The sequence below is a fragment of the Fistularia commersonii genome, chromosome 34, assembly GCF_037954325.1.
Source record: "Fistularia commersonii isolate RoL2024-O1a breed Wild chromosome 34, RoL_Fcom_v1.0, whole genome shotgun sequence".
Lineage (NCBI taxonomy): Eukaryota > Metazoa > Chordata > Actinopteri > Syngnathiformes > Fistulariidae > Fistularia > Fistularia commersonii.
Genome location: NC_141317.1, coordinates 2,256,111 through 2,281,178, shown reverse-complemented (window position 1 = coordinate 2,281,178; position 25,068 = coordinate 2,256,111). Strand labels below are relative to the sequence as shown.

Below are 25,068 nucleotides of genomic sequence, written 5' to 3'. Positions count from 1 at the left end.
AGAAAGGAATGAAGATCCATTCCACTTCTGCAAGAGCGGAGCTGTCCTTCCAGGACAGTGACATACACACCCACACCCACACCCACACCCACAAAGCATTCCATCATGTTATTATCACAGACTGAGAGAAAACGTTTACACACAATAGCACAAGTCAGTAGCAAACAGCAAGACTACAGAACATTCGGTCCTTTAATGGGTTCATAAAAGGGACTTCTGTCATGTTGGGAACACTATCACACAAAAGGGATGGTGGTCTGAAAAATGTCAACCATGTAAGATGCTGTCCTTTCATCCATAATCAGGCAATTTAACACCAATTCATGCAGAGACTCATGACTCTTAGGTGTCTAATGATTGTCGCATCAGGAGGATTTATGAACAGCATGTGGCCTGCATGACCTCAGACAGTACAAACACCCCAGCAGAGGTTAGACGGCCTCGAAAACAGCTCAAAATGAAATGTCAATACAAGGAATACCAGGATCCTCATTCAACTGTGTATAACCCATGGCTATACACGGCTACATGGCTATATATGGTTTTATAGCCCTATTTTTGCAATTAGTATAATCACTTAAATTAGCAAAATATTGACAAAGATATGAGTACATATCCTCCTGTAACAGATTTGCATTCGAAACCATTATGTGTTTAAAGGATGTGTCTAAGAGGCCTGTTCAATAAGATGTGGTAGGTTCATTGCATTGATCCCACAACTCTGGCTTAGGGCTATTTTATTTGCAACTCACGGTCAGTTAACAGCAGACTGGATAGAATCAGGTCAAAAATTGAGGCTATTTGGATAAGCACAAAATGACATGTCAGAGTTTTTTAATTTTAAGTCGGGCTTCAGTCCAGTATCTGATTTTAACCCAAGAATTCATTGTTAACCCAGCAAAATTAGAAATATATAGGATGTGACTCATGTCTTACAAACATTTTCTGAAACATCACAATAATAATAATGATAACAATAATAATGATAATGATAATAATAATAATAATAATAATAATAATAATAATAATAATGATAATAACATGTCGCTGAAAGATGGCAGCCTTTTGCAGCAGCTCAACTGCTACTGTAGCACACAAATTCCACTTTGTTGATCAATAAAGTATCCATTCATTCATTCATTCATACATTCAGTACATCCTGAGGACATCCTGGAGTAATATTTTATAATACTGTATAATTTACAAACAATCCACTGGAAGTGATTTTCAGTCAGGATATCAGCAATTATCCTCTTGTGGTCCCCTTTGCTGGAAGGTGATGCACAAATTAATGCATTTTAACATATTTAATATGACACAAAGAAAGACCTCGTAGAATAAGTTAGAGTAGATATATTTGTATGTTTTGACATATGTGGTATTTTAACAACCCCATGCAATCTACTTCCATCTACTTATTGTGATGTGGTATGTATAGTTTATTTGTCTTTTTACAAAGGCAGTATTTAAGTTATATGCTGTCAAAATCTGAGACAACAAAATCCCTACAGCAAAACCACTCTCTTGTAAGTTATGCAGAGGTACCAGACAATCATGAACAACATCAGATTAATTAAATACCAGTGACTGACTGTCCGGTGTCAGTTGAGAATAGTATTGGAAGTGATTTCTCAAGCAAATATACAACTTTTATCACACTCAGATCCCACACAGCATTTGTGGCTCAGCATACACCTATCTAATCAAGCGCCACTATATCTCTCAGCCATTCTTCTGCTCCATTGAATGCAAAGCCACTCGTACTCATCGTGTTCTTTGCTCAAGCAGAATCATCGGCAGTGACAAACCTCATTATAATGCACCCCAATGTGCGCTCCACCTTTAGCTGCATGTTGTAGCCTGCGGGGTGGCTCTTTTCCTGAGTGGCATCTATGTGCTAATCCACGTTTGCATGCTCTCAGTTTGTCCTCTCGGATGAATCAGACATCCAAGTCACTTCTTTTAGACCCTGCTTTCCGACTACAACACATTAGCTGGAGGTCTTTGGAGGGAAAAGAATGCCATCTTGCAGCCGTTTCTTTATCTGTTAGGGGAATATCTGCTTACTCTACAAACACAGAGGTTATGCATGCTGGAATCTGAAAGAAATATCAAAGCATTTAGAGAGTTGTTTAAGTCATTTCGCATTTTCCCACTGCATAAGACTACGAAAAAAGAGAAATATCCTTAAGAAATGAAAGCTAAATATATTTGTTGAGAAATATTTCAGATTTGAAACTCCCCAACTAGAATGCACGAACTATGTTCTCCTATTCGTCACGAGTCAGTGACATATAGGCTCGACACGCAGGAACAACCAATATTTTGAAATAGAAACTATCTGCTCAAATCGCGAAACTCAATTCATGCTTTGTAGCACTTTCTTCAAATATATGATGGTACAGAAAGGGACTCTGTAAGATTCAGTGATAGTGTTTGCGAAATGGACCTCTTATGTCTTATGTCTTGTGTAGCTGCTGTGAATTGATCTCCTTTAAGTGTAGTCCAAGTCTCGAGGCTGATACAATAAATTCATGTTTTAACAAAAGGATGTGCAAAGAAAATTACGCTTTTTGTGAATAATGTTATTTTTTTACTCAATTACTATGAAAATCTTTATCTGGGTGTCCTTGAATACATTGGACTCTTTCTATTGTTTCAGTGTAAATTACAGATAATTTATATTTTAAGTCATTTAATATGCATGAGATTTTAACATGTGGGCAATTAAAGAACCACTGTTTCAGACTCAGTTGGGGATTATTCATAACGATAAAGCTGTGCTTGGAGTAAGTCTCCTGCTGAAGTATTAAGAATTTGGGTCCTCTGTGAATTTGTCATAATATTGAGCTTGTGAAGCTTGTAGGATGGTTTTCCTTTTTTTACCACTATTAATGATTTATAGCACAGACAAACAAATTATTCTTACATGACTATTTTTAGCTGTAACAGCGCGTCTTATGTCTTTGAAATCCAGAAGGTACAATTTATATTGGTTGGGCTAAAAAACAAACAACACATAATGTCCTGATACCTTTTGGTCAGGCATCTAATTTGGACTTTTGGTTATTTATCAGTAATGCGTCTCTGGTTGGTAAGCATGTGGCGACTTTGACCTTTCTAACCTTGGCAAAAAGATGCTCCGACCAACTGTGAGACCGGCTGTCTGTATCTCACAGAGTCCTTTTCTTTAAGTGTCAACCCTCAATATGTTGCCAATTCAATTTTTTAAGTAAAAAATATATCAATAAAAAAGCTTACAATTCATTCAGGCACAGGAATCAGTCAGTTGCCTTTTAAATTGTACCATTTTTGGTAATGCTGCATTGAAAAGAAATAACAGATGATTACAATTTGAACTTTTAAGACAACATAAAAATCTTGTCATGCTGCTTATATACATACACATACAAACAAACCTACATACGTACATGTATATTTAGGATTTCAACCTGTATTCTGGGATTTGTGACATCTCATAGGCATTTTACACATATTGACTCAAGACAACCCATAAAGCCATGCAGATATTGATCCCATGACCTAAAACCTTAATCAAAGTTCATTTTTGGTTTTCCTCCAAACATACATATCAAAATATAAGACGACACAAAAGGAAAACAAGATTTCACTTCGTGGCTTAATAAAATATAAGCAAACATTAGTAGTTCCAGAGCGTCATCCTCAGAAATCTATAGACAAAGGCACAGGGAAAGTGAGGGGTGGAGAGTGAGTAATGATGATTGTATGTGTATGTATGTGGCTGTGTGTGTGTGAGTGTGAGTGAGTGTGTGTGTATGTGGCTGTGTGTGTGTGTGAGTGTGTGTGTATGTGCCTGTGCGTGTGTTCATTTGTGTGAATGCACTAAAGTATACACCTGCAACACCCTGGAGGAAAAATCCTATTTGAATAACCATAGACATTTCCTTTTAGTGTCCGAATGCACACACACACACACACACACACACACACACACACACACACACACACACACACACACACACACACACACACACACACACACACGTTCATGATCTGGCATGCCAAGACAAGATGTTGTATAGCACTGGTGTCATTTTCTATCTTGATCATACCCACAGTAGCCATATTTCCGCAGAAGTGTATTGCTATGTCAAATTAGTAGGTCACCTTCACCCAGACAATAAGGGTCCATGTGACGTCACATTGTCTGCTCTCTGAGCTATTTTATTTTTTCTACCCCGCCATGTAATTAGTATTGCATGAAAATGCTTCTATTTTATCAAATGACAACAAAAGGGTCAGGTGATGGTAAATTTTCTGTGGCCTCTCTTCAGTATCTTTTCAGGTTAGTGGATTTGAGTGTTCTGAACTACTTTAAAACACGGTTTGGCATAAAAGTCCATTTAGCAAAAAGTGGTTCTTTCCAATGTGTTATTTCGAAACGCCTCTAAAAGCTGAGTCACCCATTGACAGCAACTCCCTGTAAGTGTCTTGCACTCAGGATCCCTGGCTTTTTGTTGTCCATTGTCCGATATTGGGTGCTGATTAAATATTGATTTCTATACATTTCTGAACACATTGAAAAATGCTCCTTTGAGTTGTATAATATTAGCCTTACCAGAGGCCATTTTCCTGATTCCAACGATTCCCTTTAAAATGCATACACTATACCATGCCTGTATACAGGACTTTGCTCTTGGCCGCTCAATACAGTTGAGTATTCTGCTAGTTTTTCTTGCGTGGGACTGATGAAATTCCACTAAAGTTATGTTCCCGGTATGCTAAGTCATGATCTTAATCTCAGAGGAAGGAAATCCGACCTTCTATGACAATATAGCGAACTGGTTTCCATTCTTATCCAAGGAGTCTAGGTTCGTATAAAATTAGATAGGTGTATTCAAAAGGGAATGAAGTCCCTTATGGTAATCAAAAGACTAGTATTGATTCAATCAGAGCTTGCTAAACAGGGAGGGATAAATAAAGTTGAAAACAAACAGATTGAAAAAGTTTTTTCCCCAGAGCAGTCATTGTACTAAATTCAGCACAACCCTGAACAATTGAACCTGACATACAGTACAGTGCAATAACCCCTTGTTTCCACTTTTCACTTTTTTACTTCTTTACTTTTTACTTTTTACTTTTTTCTTTTAACATATTTATCTATTTAGTCTACTAGATGTTATTTATTGTTTTGTCTTATGTCTCTAACCCAGAGATGTTGCCATTTTTTGTATTGTTATTCTGTGTCCTGCTTTTTAAGATTGTGTGTGTCTGTTTTTGATTCCACACAACCTGAGAGCTGCTATCTCTAAATTTCATTTCACTCTGTGTAATAACAATAAAAGTCTTGATATCTTGAAAAGCCTTAAATCCTGAGATTAATGCCAGTAATTCAATGCCTGTTTACATTAAATCGTTTTTTGCATTTACAAGAACATTTTCAGACCAATTATATACACGCAGAGCAACACAAAGATAGCGTTCCAACCTTTGCAGGAGGTTGATAGAGTAAGAACCACCATTAGATATTATTTTTTTTAGACCCATGATTTAAAATGACATCGCTAAGGGATTTAAAGATAATATGTGTATATATTGTGTTTAGCCTAAATGAATATGTGAATAATTACAACTTGCTTTCATCGCTCTGATATTTCAAATATTAATAAACCCGTGCTGCTTTCATCATTGCCATTACTCTGTGATGATCACAATAGATGTTGCATATAATTGTTTCTCTTGGGTGAGAGGTTTTACTGATTGTGAAAAATGAGAATTGGTTTCAAGTAGAACAGCAGCTTTGTTAGCATCAGTCTATAGCTCATTAATAACTCTCTGCTTGTTCTAGTAGTAATTACAAAGGATTTACTGCAAGTCTTCACCTCAAAATAAGCTAAGACTCATCGGGGCAAAGTGTCAGGGCACCTGATTTGAAGAAGATCATAGAAAAGCAGATCACCTGAATTTGTAATTGGAAATATCATAAGCTCTGTGATGACACAGTGTCTGCTTTTGAGTGGTCACCTGCTTGTGAACTTCACAGTATTTAGGAGTGCATTACAAGCTTGATGTTTGCCTTGTTGTTGCTCATGTATCCTGGTATCACACACACACACACACACACACACACAGGAGCAGCCTTTGAGCCTCTGCAGATGCTGGTGAGAGCTCAGAAATCAATGCACTCAAACAGGGATAAGAAGGACTTGGTTTTGGATAACTCAGGGTGTCTTGCTGTGCATTATTCATTGGATGGGACTGATAGGCAAGGCATCGTCACAGATGCTGACATTAAATTGGTATACTTGTGTCAAAGAATATGAAAGCTCGACAATATAAACTTTAAATGTCAAAGCGGGATGGTTTTAGGATTTGTCCAGCTCCCTGTGTCAAGACAGTTATGAATATGCTTTGACTGCAAAGAAAAGAAATTAAAAATTGAGACCAGAACATGCAGATGGCCTGCAAGAGGCCTTCTGGCTTTGTTTGTTATAATAATTGTTATAACAATGTGCGTTAAAAGGTTTTGCTTAATCCATTAAAGAGACAGAAGAGATGCGAAATATCTCTACCAAAAGCAAAAAATGTTACCTTACCACTTAGCCAATGCCCCCGCTCTTTAAAAAATAAATGAATGAATTAAAAATTAAAACATTTCTTTCAAAAAAATGAATAGTAGATTCTTTAGAGAGTACTTTATTGTCCTATTATACATTTTCAAAATTTCAAGGGCTCATCAGGTTCAGGTTAAATTTTCATCATGTTGAAGAGCTGCAATTAGTTGGCCTTTGGACATTTCAAGAAATTGATTGCTATATATCCTCAAACCTACAGGGGAAACACAATGTAAATAAAGTCACAGTCATATATACTACCTATATATGAACTCAAAAACATTATTTGTATTTTCAAACATACCCTCAGGGTACATTTTAAACAGACATTCACAGTCAATACACACAAACACCCACCATTAAATTCAGGAGGAAGTGGGGGTTTTGCCCCCATAATAATCTTTATTGTGTTAAAATGCCAAAATATCCAAACTTACTGTAAATAAATAAAATGACCAGTGCACTAGGCCGAGCAGTTCTAAAAGTCTAATGGAATAGACATGATTAAATTTATCCTTTATTAATGCCCATGGAGAAAATTCATTCTCTGCAATGAACCCATCATGGATGAACCATGAGCAGTAGGCTGGCGTCCACCAGCGCCAGCGGAGCAGTCCGGGGTTCAGTGTCTTGCTCAAAAACACTTCGACACACTAGGAGGAGCCGAGAATCCAACCAGCAATGTTCCGTTCCAAAAACAATTGCTCTACTCCTGCGCCACGCCAGCCACAAATCGCAGTGCGGCCCCAAATATCAGACATAAATAATAGTGATCTGAGGATTTTGTAGGGAAGAAATTCAGAGATACAGTGGTTCAAGTAAAAGACAAAAACCTTACTCGTGTGCATCCCCGGCAACTGGCAGTATTTGTATTCATGGAGTAGGGGCATTATATTTTTATGATTTATATAACTGGACAGAAAATTAATAAGTGAACCCGAGAGCAGAGTGAGTCATCAAAATCAACCTAACATAGTCGCTATGAGTGTAAAAACCAAAATGAATGTATGAAAGAAAAAAAAAAGAAAAGACATGACGTTAAAACTGGATCATGTAACAAACTAACCTGAAGTTTTACATGTAATCAAAAAAAATCTTTTAACTACCTAATCCGAATAGGTTGGTTGTATAAGTTTGTCCTGCACTTAGTATTTTAATGATTGAAATGATCTAGCAACATAAGCAAAAGCAAATTTAGAGAGTAAAAACACAATAATAATTCCAGACAATAACTTAATGACATTTGAAAAAAAAAAAAAAAAAAAAATCTTGGAGTATTCTGGGTTGTAACCTCCTGTCAGATGGACAACTACTTCTATTTCATGGTTCAAGAACTCAGCTTTTCTCTGAGAGAAGACAGATTGGCTCAAGGTTAAATGCTTTGGCAAGACAGTCATTAGTGTGCAGCAAGTGAAGGCTGGTGGTAAGAGAAAAAAACACTGCTCCTCTTGATTTTCTGTGAGATATCTCACACTCAGACAATTTTGCTCACAGAGCTGGGGGTCACCGGTCAATATCAACATCTCGGTGTTTCTTTTCATGCCAACATGAGCAGAGTGACAATCAAGCATCCATTAGGTAATTCCTCAAAAATCTTTGGTTCTTTTTAGAATCAGAAAGACTTGCTTCTAAAGGGAGCATATAGTCATATGACGGCATGATAAACAAGTTGTAAACTTCAGCAGGCTACGTGTCAAAAGGTGGTGAATTTGAAACAGTGATCTCTATGGTTAAGTAAAATTAAATATTGACAATGTAAGATTTCAGGATGAGCAGTGGAAGAATTGCAGTTGCCAAGCTTACAGAGCAGGTATGTCAACCTGTTCAATCCCGTGTGATCCCAGCACCTTGCAGCTTAAAATGGTTTGTGAGTTCAAGGAACCAATCCTTCTGAATCAGAAAATAGGGAGGCAGAAGAAGCATCACTACAGTCACCACCCCTACGGCTCTCAAAGAACCAGAATTAAAGTGTGTGGTCCCTTGATTGATTGTTTGCACGTGTCTTGCAGGTGATCACAAATCTAATTGTGTAAATGATGACATACACAAACGTACTCTACGGGCGATATTCAATGCCATCGAGCACCAGAGAGGAAAGCAAAATGAAGATAAGTGAGAAATGGAAGTTGGGATTTGATTGGACGTGTTGGTGTGAACGGCAAATTATGGCGGCGCTCTAGCAACGACTATTAAAGGAGAAAATGGCAAAATGGGACTTCAAGGGATGACAATGGGCTACAGCTCACTGGTAACTTAGAGCAAAGGTAGATGATAGAAACTCCATCCATCCATCCATTATCCATACTTATCCTGCAATCAGGGTCGCGGGGGATGCTGGACCCTCCCAGCGGTCATGTGGCAAGAGGCAGGATAAACCTTGACCGGTCACCAAACGATAAAAATGTATTGATTATAAGAGACGCAAGGTATCAATTTCTATGAATATGAAGTAACTGACTAATGAGTTGATATGTTTTTACCTGAAAATATCTAAAATTGAGGGCACACAGAACGCCACCAAACGTGACCTGATCTATGAAAATGGAATGTTATCCTTTTTAACATTAAATTAAACTGTTCAGCGATATTCATTTGATTAGGATTTTAAGGGTGTTATTATATATATCGTAAATATTCTAAATCAAGTTTTTGTGTTAGTGAAAAAATTGGGAAAATTGCCCTAGTCTGTGAATGAGAGAGTGAATGGTTGTTTGTCTGTCCGGCCCTGTGATTGGCTGGCGAGGTTGTACCCCGCCTCTCGTCCAATGACAGCTGGGATAGGCTCCAGCATCCCCCGTGACCCTGAGTTTAGGATAAGTGGTAAATAATGGATGGATGAATGTTGCGTAGCGCTTCCGCCTCACAGCTAGAAGGACCCTGATTTAATTCCCACTGGGGGCTTTTCTGTGTTGAGTTCGCATGTTCTCCCAGTGGGATTCCTCCCACAATCCAAAAAAACATGCAGAAGGTTAACCGCAAACCTACGATTGCCCAGAGGTGTGAGTGGTTGTTTGTTTCTATATGTGGCCCTACGATCCACTGGCAGCTGGTCCAGGGTGAAGCCTGCCTCTTGCACAATTACAGCTGGGAAAGTTTCCAGCATCCCCGGGGCCCCGAGTGAAGGATGCACGGCACAAAATGAGTGAATGAATAAATGTTTGTATCATATCAATCACCGTTTACGTGATATATAATCAAATCACACAGACAGTCTGATCCTTCAAAATGTAATCAGCATTAAACACATTTTGCTCGGATGCTGTAATGTAAAAATGTATATTTCCATTTCGATTGTCATTTCTGCTAAAGTTCTTTTACTTTATAATTTAAAAACAGCATCTGGCCAAGTCCAAGGTGCTGCTGTCAACAGAAAGTTAGCATTTCTTTGAGTTGAAGGATGCCCTTATCAGCCATGTTGACTCCAGGCTGTTGGAATTCACCAAAGTGAGAATATAACCCGAGAGAGGCAAGCTTTTTACACACTCCAAGATTTACTAAGCATCGCCTCAGATATACACATTTCGCAGAAGCTCTCGAGTTTCGATTGCATGCATGTTCGCCAGGTTTCTTTTTTTGACTTCACCTGTATTTTCAACATTAATAGCCTGGACCCGCTACACAGCAATGTCTTCCAGCTGTATATTGCTCACTCACTGAGTGGGAGGATTCTAGAATTTATGTCAAAGCCGAACATGTACCCAAGATTGCGAGCAAAGACGCACAGCGAGGATGCCTGTTTTCCTGTTACTCCACTTCCTCCATGTGTGCCCTCACTTTCATCAAACATCTTATGTTTAGGAACTCTTGTCTCGGCTTCAGGTGGGAAATCAAGGTTGATCAGTTGAGACAGAGTGTGGGCATTATTCTTGGCTCTTCCATCTGTGACCTTGAACTGAAGTTGTTTCCCCTGGTGATGATCCAGGCCACTCTAAAATCTCTCTAAAATCACTCTAAAATCTAAGCATAGCTGCATACCTGTGTGGACAATTACCTTGTATGCCCAATTTCTGAGGTGTCACCAACGGCAGAATTCTAATGTGATGTTTCTAATCACACACCTTCCAAACAGACGTGAACGTTCTGGCCTTCGCAGCAAGTAAAATCACATCTGCTCCTCTTGGAGGAAAATGGAAAGTATTTTCAAATCAGTCTCAGCTGTGTGAGTACAATGTATGTTTTTTTTTTCTTGATTCAAGTCCCATGTCGTGTTATGTTGTGTCGTGTTGTGTTGTGTTGTGTTGTGTTGTGTTGTGTTATATTGTGTTGTGTTGTGTTGCTGAGCAGTTGATTGAGCTGCTGACTGTCCTTTATTTGATTAACACTGAAAGACATCATGCTGAGGCGAGAGCCTCATGGAGGACTGCCCCAATTCAGTCGTTGCTACTGTCGGCGCCACAGACTGCTCAAACATTACACGTGTCCCTCCTCATCCTCACTTCATCAGTGAAACCAGATGGTGAAGATACATAAAATTCCTCACACATGCCAGGTTGGGATGTACTGTGTTACAGAGAGAACACAAGATATCATAAACTCAGTAACACATAGAAATATATTTTTTTTTTACTGACATCTATAGATAGATAGATAGATAGATAGATAGATAGATAGATAGATAGATAGATAGATAGATAGATAGATAGAACACCGAACTCTAAGTCACTCTCTATGGTCTGGTAAGCGTCTTGCATGGCGTGTGCATGTGTGAATAATGAGTAAATGCAATTTGGTTGGAAAGCGCTCCACATTAATTTATATATATATATTTATTTAACTTAAATACAATACATGTGCATGAAACAATATGTAACAAAATACCTACACTTTGAAAACGGATGTTAAATGTATTGACAAATTCTGCTTCCTGTATGTTAACTTGCTTCAGATGAATTTGGTTGATTAAATGATTTGCATAAGATGCAAAAAAATTAAGGATTTCCATCTCAGTTTTGCAGTTACGTAGAGTATGAAATTACTATATATGCATAAATATGATTTAATATTCAGGACATTGATTTGGTTGATTATGCTTCACCTATCCATTATAATCCTGCATATACATTGTTTTTAATCGGCAATCAGGTGTGATGCTGCTCCATTTATTTATTCATAATGTTTCTGAGTGTTTAACCGTGTCACAGTATTTTATCAAAGATCATCATTTCAAATGGATCTAGACATATAGCAACGTGACAAACAGCTCCTCATAGTACAACTTAGATCTTCTCGCTCTTTAAGAGGCGGCCCTGGAAGTGCTTGTGTTTCTGGCTCCTCACTGTAGTGGCAAGCTGCTCATTTTAGCATCTCATTTACTGCCTCTTGACAAATGTAAGTCATGTATTTAAATTAAACCTTCCAAACAACAATGAAAAGCTCACTGTCACATATAGAAAACAGACACATGCATTCTGTACTCCACAGAGAGCAATAGAGGAATAAGCAAAACTGAGTTAGGGAAGACTCATTTGGGTTTTGTTTGCCAGAAACCATCCATCCATTACCTACCGCTTATCCTGTACCCGGGGTCGCGGGGATGCTGGGGTTTATCCCAGCTGTCATTGGGCGAGAGGCGGGGTACACCCTGGACAGGTTGCCAGGCGATCACATTTTCATTCATACGTCTGGGCAATTTTCCAATTAATCTTTAACCTTCGGCATGTTTTTGGATTGCGGGAGAACCCAGAGGAAACCCACACATACGGGGGGAAAACATGCTAACTCCACACAGAAAGGGGAATCGAACCAGGGTCCTTTTTTTTCTGCGAGGCGGAAGCACTACTCACTGCGCAGTTTGCCAGAAACCACACCATTATCCACCACTTATCCTGCCTTGGACCAGTCACCACTCAATTGCAATGGAGATGAGCGACCATTTACTCTCTCATTGCGCACCTGCGCAAATTTTCCAGTTTATTCTGATTAACTTCATGCATGTTTTTGGACTACGGGAAACCCATGCAGACACAGGGAAAACGTGCAAACTCCACACAAAAAGGCCTCCTGCTGCAATCAAACTAGGGTCCTTGGTGCTGTGAGGCGGAAGCGCTAACTACTTTGCCACTGTGCCGCCCCTTGCCAGAAACCATCGCAGTAAAATAATGAGAGGATGTACTTAAAATAAAGAAGTAATCGAATCTTCAAACCTGGTTGTCGATAATTGTATTTAGGGTGGTAATAAGTGTTCCTCAGAACTCTGATGTGCCATCATTAGCAGTGTGCACAGGCTTAGAAATACTAAACGTTCATTTGGTGGGTTAATCCAAATATTCTTTTTTTTTTTTTCTTTTTTGTCTTCTTGGAGCTCGGGGGAGCATTCATTAATTTCTTCTGTAATTATAAGTCTAACACTGTCTCAAACAGAAGTAGATTCTTTTAAATCCCACTCAACATTAGGATTGGATTATGGGCTGGAGGCATATTGCGTATAACAAGTTCTGACTGCTTAAACATTACACACAGACAGTCTGGAACGTTTGTGTGAGGTTTTTCATACGGCATACACCAATGTGAACTGACTTAGATGTGTTGCTGTATTTCGGACACATCCCAAATCTCATAAAACTAAACCTTATCGCGCTATTTAGGGGCGGCATTGCTCAGGTGATAAGAGTCGCCTTGGAACTGAACGTTCCCTCTTAGATTCCCAAACTCCTCACAGCTTGTGGAAATGTTGTTGTGCATGACGCTGCTCCCTGGGCACAGCTAAGTGGCTTCCTGCTTCCTGCTTCCCTCGCGGCTCATCCAAGATTCGTTAAATCCAGAGGAAAAATTCCCCTGCAGTTGAGCTGTGTGTATGACTGAATGTGACAAAATAAAAGCGCCTCCTTTCTTTCTTTCAAACGTCCCGAATCCTCCATGTGGACAAACATAGAGTCCTGAGACTCAGCCTATTTGTTAATGTCCTCTATAGTAGATATTACTTTTTGACATTTATCTTTTGATTCATTTTGAGCTATCCTACTAAGAACTGTTGTGCTCAATAGACGACATCCTGGCCTTTCCATTGATATTTCATGTGCTTGACGATGGAAACTGTAGTTTCATAATGAGAAAAAAATTGAGGCTGCAGCAAAACACGGTTGCGGAAAAGAGGAAACGTTTTGTTTTAAATTTGAGTTGTTTTTGTTTGTAAGAATGTCAACTATATTGCACATCAGGACAAAGTAATTATATTAGCTAATTGCTAACTAGCTCGCTAGTTCAACACCCGGGTGACGGTAAAAAGCCTGTTTAATTAGCAATAGCTGCTACGCACGACTGCAATATAACTAAGATAAGTCAAAACGGAATTCATTGCAGGCCAAACTACACCAACATCATTTCCAACAACCCCGAAACCACACAGAGAAAAGCATCGACATAAACCCCGACATCCGTGACTCGCTACGCTATCATATAACTGAAAAGATATACCAGAAATGCACATACAAGTTTGTCAAACTTCCTAAAAGCTTCTTTGGGACGCGTTGCAACAACGATGACATTTTGGCAACACTTACGTCAGGAGGTTAGTCGTTGACAGAGATTTGAGCAGCAAATTGCAATCTTAGAATAACAATTTCGGCCCCATCAAGAGTGGAGGGCTGTGTCAGAGGAGGACCCTTGTATCATCATCGCGCCCTCAAGCCAACAGTTACTTAAGAGCCCAGCGAAGGGCTGAAGTACGTAACAGCTTTTGGAGCAGTGTTGCCTCGGGGTGTAGTTATTTTGTGAAGGGGCCTCAAGGCAGTCAGCAAACAAACAATAAAAAAAAAAAATGGGGTTGAAATCACCAAAGAAAAAAAAAAAAAGTCATATCAAAACATGTGTGAAACGCAAATGAATTTCATACAATTTCATGTTCACAGAAATATCCCTTTTCCAGTGAGGATTTATGAAGTAAAGGGGGGGGGGTGGATGTGAGACCCGGTGCAACTATTCGTGGGGGGGAGGGGAGAAATAAAGAAATAAAAAGACTAACTAACAAATAAATAAAGAAATAAATGAAAACTACACACTCAGACCTGCTGAGTGACGAGTCGAGCCCAGGCTGCGTCGGGAGCGGGATCCGCGGTGTCTGGAGCGAGGGGAGTGGACGGAGCACAGCCTCGGACACACACACACGCACGCTCACACACACGCAAAATAAAATCGGTGATGGCACTGCGAGGAAGAGTGTGAACGGGGGGTGCCGAAGAAGAAGAGGAGAAGGAGGAGGAGGAGGAGGAGGGGGAGAAGAAGAAGAGGAGTTTGGGTTTCTACGAGAGCGACGTCTTGCGCTTTTGCGGGGAAAACCGAGCGGCGACCGAGTGCGGGGCACCGGCGGGCGGAGAGGATGCGCGGTGTAACATGGATATCCGAGAAGGGATAAACAACAAACACCGAAAGGGAAATATTCAGGTATATTATTACAACTATTTCTTTTTAATCTAGCGACCTCCCCCCTCTCCTTCCATCCCTCCCTAATCCATCCACAATCCCTCGCGTATTATTATTATCTGTCATCTAGAGATCCTTATCCAGCGGTTTACACACAAACTTCCGCCTCTGGCTTCGAAGTGAAGGTTTTTTTTATTAATCGATAGTGGCTCTCTATGAAAACCAATTTTTCCTCTTTCTTGCTTGCTTGTTTTTCTTTCTTTTTACCCCCTCACATTGTCATTAGTCATATATAAAATCTCTAGAAATAGCAGAACCAGGTAGCGCACCCTTATCACCGCATGCAGCCTTGTAGTTGCACATGTCCAGCAATTCATGTATTGCAACAGTTTAATAAATACATAAAAAAAACAAATACCATAGACTATCATGTTTGTTATCTGATTGTCTTCACTTTTTAACTTTAAATTTCACATGTTACATGAGACATAATTATATTGCTCACTGACTCCCCTAGTGTGTACTGTAGATCCACCCTTACAGCAAAGCCCTGAGATCAACAGGGGATTGCACTGAGTCTGTGTCTTCTCCTTTGCTGACCCTGAGCTTGACTGCTGCCAGATTGTCTGAAGTCCTACGCGGTGTAGGAAATGCTTATTCTTATTAGGTCAAGTGGCCCCCATGTATGAGACAGAGATGCCCTGCGCATCTTGATATTTGCATTTCAAGTATTTGACCAGGTCTATTTCTTGCCGTAGTTACAACAGTCTTGCGTCTCAACTACAGTTCCCTCATGATGTTCCTCAGGTTCTTCTATCGAGGTGGCTTGAAATGTTGAGCCACCCCTTTTTTGAGAGGGCGTCCCTCCAACCGAAAGGTTGGCAGCTCGATTCCAGGCTCCTGCTATCTGTATGCCGAAGTGTACCTGGGCAAGATGGTTTGGTTAGACTTACCTTGCCTTGCTTGACAGCTCTAACGCCACCGGTATGTGTGTGTGTGTGTATGTATGCATGCATGTGTGTGTGTTTGTGTGTGTGTGAATGGCCGAACGCAATCCGGTGTAAAGCACTTTGAAAACTGCAAGGTGATGAAAACGCGGTATAAGTGGAGACCATTTATGGTGGAAACATGGTGACGGTCACACTCTGTGATGATGTCACTGTCTTGTAAAGAGATGCAAGGGACAGGAAGTTTATACTAAACCACAGATTTGAACGTTGAGTGGAAAAGTTAATTTCTATTTTGCCAAAGCATGGGGCTCCCCCAGAATTCTATGCCGATTTTAGGCTGATGCCTTTATGAAAAATAATGAAAATAAGCCAGTATTTCTTGCTGTAGGACTCAGCTGTATAATCTTTCATTTGAAACGTGGAAAAAAAATCAAAACTGACGATTCCAGATCAGATATTAATGAATATAGAATAACACAAGTGTGCACGTTCATTTCTGTGCAATTTGACTGAGGAAATGCTGTTCTGTATGCACAGCAGTAACAAAACTGTGAAGATGTGAATGCTTGGAACCCTGTTTTTTCTGATATCCATTTTACTTTTCATTTCCTAATTCAATCTAATTTTGTTGTTTAGTTGAATTGTATTAATTATTAATTGAATTTTTCTCAAGGTTACACTGTTATTTGTAGGCGGATATTTAAGAGGGAGAAACTTGAAATAATCCTCCTTTTACCAAGCAACTTATTCACTGCCAAGATTGACAGCAGAACTCTTGTCTTTGACGTACATTTAGAATTTTTTTTGCCAAACCTTTTCAGTCACATATCACTTTATAAAGCTTACACATAGTGTTCTTCCAGTTTCTATATTCTTGGGACAAAATACTACGTCAGATAGGATTCACTTAAAATTCAAGTGGTTCCAAGTTATTTTAGAAACACCTGTAGGTATTGGCTCAGTTTTGATAACATCCATAGACATGAGAGGACATCCAAACACAAAGTACTGCTCTTTTAACAAAGTATTCAGACAGTAATTCTTATGATCCTGTTATTATGTAAGGAACCATCATCAGATTTTTGGCTGCAGACAGTGCGAGTGCACAAAATCAGCAGGGTATAGTGGAAGAAGCTGGTTACCTTGCTGAGAAGTTGAAGTTGCAGTTTGCCGCCCCCAGCTTTTCATCCAACCGCTCGCTGTGGCTGCTACTTCTTCTGCCATAACTCGCTGCAATATTGCAAAGAGATCGGCTGTTCGAGAAATGCAGGAAGTAACTTTGGTTTATTACAAAGCTATATTATGTGATAAACAACTGGTCAGTGCCAAGTTCACGCAGTAAAGAACCCAGAATGGTGGGCTATACAAATCTTTTGGCATGGAGAGAGTACCCTTGAAATTATTTAAAGTGGAACCACTCATTTTGTAATCAGGACTGCGGCAGGATGTAATGCACGCCTGTGTGAACATGCGGTACAAAATATGAAAGAAAGGAAAAAAAACAACATAATTGTAACCTGAACATGACTCAGGGTGATTAAAATTATTACTTGGACATTTGACACCTAGAAGTTTTCACAGGCTAAATGGAATCGTCATGTGTCCAAATTCACATTTCATATGGTTATTTTGGTACCGCACATAGATTATAATATGTCATTTGCAATAGACTAATAGCTGGATTAATTCTTCAGCAGCAGGTTATAAAAGTGCTTTTCCAACTTCACCAACACATATAATAACATTGATCATGTTAGAGAGCAAAGTTCCTCTACGTGGTAAGATGTAATTTATTGCCCCGGAGAATGTTTTCATTAATGCTTATCTGTTAATTGAAATCAATCAAATGCCAAGCCAGGTTTATGTCTTGGTTGGATTACTGATTGCTGATATTCTGCACTTTTGTCTAGATATGAGTCTCAGTTTTCTAATTAGAAAGAGATAGGGTTCAGTTCAGCGTAGTACATATACCTGTCATTTCAGATCAGTGAAGATGTATGTGTTGAATTGACTGAATGACTAGGAGTAGGTAAAAGTCTTCTTTTTCCTATTCTTAGCTTTATCCATAAATCTTCCTGACTCTGTCATGATTTCTGGACTGAGAATAATGAGGTAGCCTGTAGTACCTGAAAATACGACTCCCAGCTAGTGGGAGGTCAGTGGGCACTCAGCTGAACTTACATTGTGCAGGAGGAGGCGTTTGGAGTTGAAAGGAGGAACCACAGGAGGACCACCAACAAATACTGAAAAAAACAGAGATGTGTTAGACAACACATTTCCTGCCTGTTATTAATTTTGATATTTGAAATTTCATTGCTCAAATCTTTTGATTTGCTTCCACAGTGATCCACAAATACATAGACGTAGATACTGGCGAATAAAAAATACATTATTTGATCAATGCATTGACATTTATACTCCCCGACACCAATACCACATCTTCAGCCAGAAACAGAGGCATTTTTAAGCACTGGTATTCATATTTGACTGATTCGAAATGGATGGATGGATGGATGGATGGATGGATGGATGGATGGATGGATGGATGGATGGATGGATGGATGGATGGATAGATAGATAGATAGATAGATAGATAGATAGATAGATAGATAGATAGATAGATAGATAGATAGATAGATAGAATGTTTACAGGCAAATGTGATGAAATTGTGAATCAAATGCAACCTAAAAACGTGTTTACTCAGGGCTGTCTTCAAAAAGACAAACACATTATGCCAGAGGTGGTTAACTGCCGTAATTAAAAACTCGATAAACTGCATTTGAATCTTTTGTAGATTATTTCCGGTCGAAATAGATGTTTCTTATTTTGACTAGTTAATATTATTAACAAAGAATGTTTTTTCTTGAGGCTTAACTCTTTAATCAATAATCCTTTAATAGAGACTTTTAGTTTTTAGTATTTTGTTTTTCTGTTAAGTATCCTTTGCAGGGAGAAACTTTCAACATATTCTAGTCCTCTTATCACACAGGAGACTGGGGATGAGCATTTTCATTGGACTGCTCCTGTCTGGAGAAATGAAGGAGCTGGCATGTGTTATGTCATGCCTGCGGCTTGTGTGGTTGCATCAAAACACTATTAGTCTCTTTGTCTTGTGCCACTATTTGAGGTAGAAACTTGGCTGGAAAATACATTGGCGCTTCTTTAACTCCCTTGGTGTGCCATTTGTGAGGAAGAAAAATGACTTGGCACGAAAGAGCTTCAGTTCAAGAAGTTTTCAGCATATTGGTTATGTGCACACACAGATTCCTCGAAGAGGAGGCTTGGCAGAGGGAAGGAAGTGTTTTTTGTGGCTTTGTCATCTCTGTGTAGCTTGAAATGTACCCTGCAGTTATATGTTTACGGCCTATAGCAGCAGGAGGAAGGTCCCTCAGAGTACTTGGAAGTGGAACTTATAATTTTCATGCTGAAATGTTACAGAGGGCTACAGGCAGGTTTTTGAGGGTTCGCCGATATGATTGTCATTTAACCCTAATAGGACATGCTGCCAGTTAAGGGACGTCATTTCAAACATTCAGGGGGGGTGCTTCTTGTTAAAAAACTGTACACAAGGGAGTATTTGTGTGAGTATTTTACATCTCAACAGAATATCTACTTTAAAAGTCACAAGTGTATATTGTAGTGTATCTTGGTAACTCTTTGATTTGTGTGCGCCTCGTATGGAAGTAACCGGGATTATGAAGAAACTTCCTGTTTCCAACGACTGCAAGCCTCTACTTGCGCACCAGCGGAAAATTAATTTTAAATAACTGGAGGCTCTCAGAGCTGTGGGATGAGCCGCACATGCTGGAAAATACTGATCGAGCTGGTGTCTGCAGATCAAGTGAAGTCACAGCTCAGGTGATTAAAGATGCAGCATTGTATGCCTTTTTTTTTTTTCCTGGTCCTCTCGTTCCGTCATAGAGTGGGAGTCTGGTCTCATTCATGATTCAGAACTGCATCTATGTGTGTGTGTGTGTGTGTGTGTGTTTGCGTGTGGATTTGTGTGAGAGAGACAGACAGAGAGGGTGTGTGGAGTGCTCATGCATTTTAGCGTGAATTTCATCCTCATGTGGACTCTTCGACCAAAGGCGGCAGGAGAGAGAACTCTTCTATTAATACATTTGAGCCCTGAAAAATTGATGGCAGCAGAGAGATCGGTTGTATTGGAGAAGGTCGAATCAACTGCCATCACTGTCAGCGTCTGTGGCTGACTGAACTACAATCTGTGGTTTATCAACTCCAGCTGCCGCTGTCAGAAATGCAGCAGAAAAGAGGTGTCACTTTGACAACATTGAAATTTGGATTACTGCTTTGTCTTCATGTGCCAGACGTTTTGTCTCAAAACAGCAGAATTTCCTCTAGTGCCAAATAACACGACGCACTGATTTTTACATCCCGGTTCTATGCTGTTTGGCTACACGCCGCTGACTCTGTGAGATTAGATGATTTTTTTTGGAAGCCCGGAAATAAACCCTGATTCATCTCCACATCACAGAATGGATAGCAGACAACAGCTGATGAAGTGATAATTAGTAGTCCATAATATGTATATATGTACATGGATGAGTATTATGAAGCTAGGGTTTCCCAGCAGCATTATACTTTATTTGATTTGATAAATTATTATTATTATTATTGTTGTTGTTTTTTATTGTTATGATTACTATTTATGATGGCACCTCCCAGCAAGGAGGTCCATTGTTTGAGTCCAACAGGGAGCCTTGCTGTGTGGAGTTTGCTTGTTCTGCCCGAGTGGATTTTCCATATGAATGAGGAATTGAATGGTTGTTTGTTGCTATAAGTGGCCTTTTGATTGACTGGTGACAGATTCAGGTTGTTCCTCACCTCTCCCATAATGACATTAATTGTGTTTTATAATACAATGTGTATTTTCAGTGATTACACTCGGTGAAACAGTGCTACAGGTGGGCAACATTCCTGCCTTGCATCAATGATCCTGTCCTGATTAAGACTGCGGTCTCTCTTGTCCTAAGTTTGCTTGTTTTCACCGATCCTGCCTTGGATTTTATTGAGTGAGTGACAAAGTGAATGGAAGTATCAAGCGGGCTTGTGATCTTCTGGTCCAGGTCGAACCAGACGTCTTGCACCTTGCAAGCTGGGGTCGGTTGCGCTTGCTTTTTTGTCGTAGTAAAATAGAGAATAAATGAATGAATGAAAGGATGAATCAATGAATCATACTTTATCAGGTGGAAGTGAATGGAAATGCAGAAAATTATACATTCCAAATCATAGCATTTTATTAGCTTTTTTTATATGCAGTCCTGAGCACAGGGCTGCATATAAACTTTGTCATAAAATGGCCCATAAAATAAAATAAAAAAGAATAAACTAAACAGGCTGGCAAATGATTAATTCAAAAGAGAGAAAAGGTGATAATATTCTAGTTTTACAAGTTGGAAAGAGAACATTTTTATTCCTTTGATGGGCACGCACACACATGCACTCACGTATTAATTTTTCTCAATCTTTACACGTTATATATGCTGTCAATGTATATTCAAAGAAACTAATACAAAGGACAACAACACCGGTTATTATGTTAATATGGCATTTAGACAAATTGCTCCCTCAAACTAGAAATATTTACAGAAATGTTACATATCTGATATTAAGTCCGTGAAGTCCACTGTGAGCTACACTTGGCATTTTGCAGATCACCCCTAATCATCATGACTCGGGTCCATTTCAGCTGTTTGATGTTTAAACATCAATCCATGCCTTTCAGGCACATTTTTAGCAAACACGGTCGGAGTTTGGCAGGCAACATTTATAGTTACACGAGTTGACGAGAACGTTTAAACACTTCAGATGAAACGCTATTAACACTTCACAATAATAATATTGTTAACAGCACGCACATCACTATGGAAACATTATTAACAAGAGAGAAAGTACAATATGGAAATGGGTGCCTTTTCCCATACCGAGATTTAATGTGCTTGATACTTCATCTCCTTTTGGGAAAGGGCGATGCTGAATATATCATTATGCTACATTTAAATGTGGCTGCATACCTGCAAACTTGTCCAGGGAATGTATAGGTCAAGAATGTCATTCAAGCATTTATCACATGCCATTTTTTCCACCGATAGTGTTTTTTGTTTTTTTTTCTCGAGGCATGAAAGGGAGCAACTTAAAAGGTAAAGTTTTAAAAGCCTCTTCTATCATTTACTTGCATCTCATACAGCATCTCAAATGAAGGAATCATCGTGAGATGAAAGTGAGTCATTGGTCTTGTCGCTACCACTTAAGGTCACAAAGGTAATTAATTTGTGCTGAAGAGGAAGTCAACTACTAGCATGGACACTCCCCCATTCCCTTCGCTATCATCTTTGTGTTGCACTTCTTGGGATCAAAAGGCTTCTTTTATCCCCCCAACTAACCCCCCTGTCTGATGTCTCGTGTCTCAAGGCTTGCTGAGTAATAGAGCTCAAGAGATTGCTGTCAGAGGCTAAAAGATTCTTGCTTTTATGAATTAAACATCTCAATAGTTTTAACACTTGAAATGGCACTGGATAGTTTGTTAAATCATGCGCACGTGGATGATGTCCCCCCCCCCCTGTTCAAATATCTCGGTATTAGTTTGAAGTTAAAGCACGATATGTTTTGCGAAATTATTAAACTTTCACTTTTAAAATGCATTGTGTTGAATCATTTATTCAGCAAATCCTTTACAATTATACCCTAGAAGGAAGAGCACTCCAAAAATATCCAGGAGCACAAAAGGGATTTGAAGGCTCCTTTTTATTATTAAAAGACGACACTTACTCATGACATTTGCAACCTAATAACAGCGAGATAAGTTGGAACTAAGATGACTCAAAATGCAATCTCCATAATGAGATTTTTGGGGTAAAAGAAGTTAGAGCATTGTCGGCAAAAGTGTCAGCTGATATTCACATAAGTCAATGTGCTCTGTTGCGCTTTTCAGTAGCACAAAGATAATACATGCAAAGATGAGGGGCGGAGGGGCAAAAGTGTAAAATTTCACTTGTCTGTGTTTTGTTGACGCTCGCCTTTTGATATCCTTCTTATTTTCTTTCCCTCTCATTATTGACGGTGAGCGTGTGTGTCGTCAGAGAAAAATGTGCCATCGGTCAGTTAAATGTACCAGGGAGAGTCAGTTTGCTTCCTCTCCTCATCTATTTTCACCCCGTAATCATATGCAAACATCTATCTGCCGCTTTATCAGAAATGATCATAGCTATCAACATGCACAAAGGGCCTAAGTGTTTGGACAAATAAATATAACATTGTTTATCTGTGACAGGGGGACTATGTCTCATTATCATTTTATGCCTTTTTTGTCTAATCAGGGATAAATTACAGTTCAGTCCTTTGGAAAAAATCAATTGTGTGCCCCGGGTACAATGGGTTTGCGCTGGGTCCAATCAGCTCTTTATGTCAGAAATACATTATCTCTCCAGCTCCGAAGAATCTGATCGACCAGGACAGTGTTTTATTACATGCGTCTGACAATCCTCCAGCCTTTTGTTTTGTCTCAGCAGGTTTCGGTACCGAGCCAGAAATCCCTCTATTTTTCACTGGCAGACATGATCCTAGTTATGCAATGTTAAGCATACTTAAGCAAACTCTACAGTTCACATGGCTTGTAAGGCTTTGGCTCGGACAAATCCCCGTAGTGTTTCTGATCATTAACAACAGATTTACATTACACGGACACAATTGCGTGATCCGTATTCTAACGTACGGCCGATATTTCTTGTCAGCTACAACTGACACATGGTTTAAAAGAAGCACTGGCAGATTCTCTGCTGCAGGAGTAATACATCTGAAGAGACCAGTGGTCAGCTGCTCTGATTGTCTAATGGCTTCTTCCCTCTCCTTTTCATTTGACAGAGAAACGGTGCAAGTGCTGAAAAGGACAGAGACAGAATTCTACACACCTGTGATTGAGTGAGCCCGCATTGACCTGACACCATTAAAATGGAGTTGCTATGGAAACTTACAATGCTGCTGTCATTGGCGGAGTGTCTGGCAGGTAACCACACCAAACATGATGTTTTTTGTTTGAGGGTTTTTTTTTTGCATTGTAAGTATAGCAGCATTGAACTTTTTTTTATAGATTTCCTTCATGATGGTTCTTTAACACATGGAGTAAATGGCATAACGTATGTAGGTGAAGTGGACAGAGGACGCTAGAAACTCTACACGTTCGACAAAATTTGATATTCACGTCTTTTTCGATGGCAGCTATGGGCAGAAGTAACGTTCCCGTAGCCGTTCATATAGGGTTTATCTTTTTTACGGTGTTGAATCTAGCTGGAAATGAATGAGCAAGGTTATATCTGTGAATGAGTGAACGTCTGCTTCGTCTGCAATATAACAGCCAAAGAGGGCATTCCTTGAACGTTTCTTTAATTGAGACTTTACTTGCAGCGGTGAAGAAATCTTGTCATAGATCTTGCTTTTAATGAGAGACCTAATTGGCCTCCATTGCAAAATGGTCAGGGTCAAATCTCGGCTCTCTTCATGATCTTACAGTGTGAAGATGAGAATAAGGTCTCTGTCACCAGAGCACCGTGTCTTGATGAATGAGTAATTTTTCTTGTTTTCTGGCTCCAAATCAGCAGCCCGCCTCATATCCAAGACCGGAAATAATTAGTGTGTGTATGCATGTCACTGTGTGTATTTGTTTGGGCATGTGACTCCTTTCAAAATGTGAACAGCACGTTGCCACCTGAATTTGCCTACATGGCAATTAGCACCACTTATTGCTAAATCCAATTCACATCAGAGGATGTCTAACGAAGCGATCCCCAGGGAACTGTGATTCACTTTGGGATTAAAATCTACACCAGAAGTCTGGATCGTGTATTATGTCCTTAGGCTATCTGTTAAATATGCAGGCAGAATGGCTTCATCATCAGTGAAAATCCAGCCACAAATCTTAGAGAGATTTGATCTGAAACAAACAGCTTCAAGGAGACTATTCACAGCAGCAGTGTGTGTTCCTGGCTATAAAATTTACTCCCCCAATCACCAGGCACAGATCACAACAAATCTTATATAGTTTTCTATTCAAAGCAAATTAGTGCTTCACAAAGGAGCAGAAGGCAAATTGTTTTTGAAAAGCTTTTGTACTACACAGCCGCCGCCTCACTCCCGAGTCTTACGCTCA

At 39.5% G+C, this 25,068-nt stretch overlaps 1 protein-coding gene across 2 annotated transcripts in view; it reads left to right on the top strand.

Annotated features, from left to right (window-relative positions):
- The first annotated feature begins 14,631 nt into the window (after positions 1 to 14,631).
- cntn3a.1 (contactin 3a, tandem duplicate 1) overlaps positions 14,632 to 25,068 on the top strand; it is a 75,136-nt gene continuing 64,699 nt past the window's right edge. For both annotated transcript variants that reach the window (XM_086141458.1, XM_086141457.1), the window contains exons 1-2: positions 14,632 to 14,975; positions 23,787 to 23,928. In XM_086141458.1, the coding sequence (XP_085997584.1) occupies positions 23,874 to 23,928 (55 nt within the window). In that variant the 5' untranslated portion in view covers positions 14,632 to 14,975; positions 23,787 to 23,873. The remainder of the gene's footprint in view (positions 14,976 to 23,786; positions 23,929 to 25,068) is intronic.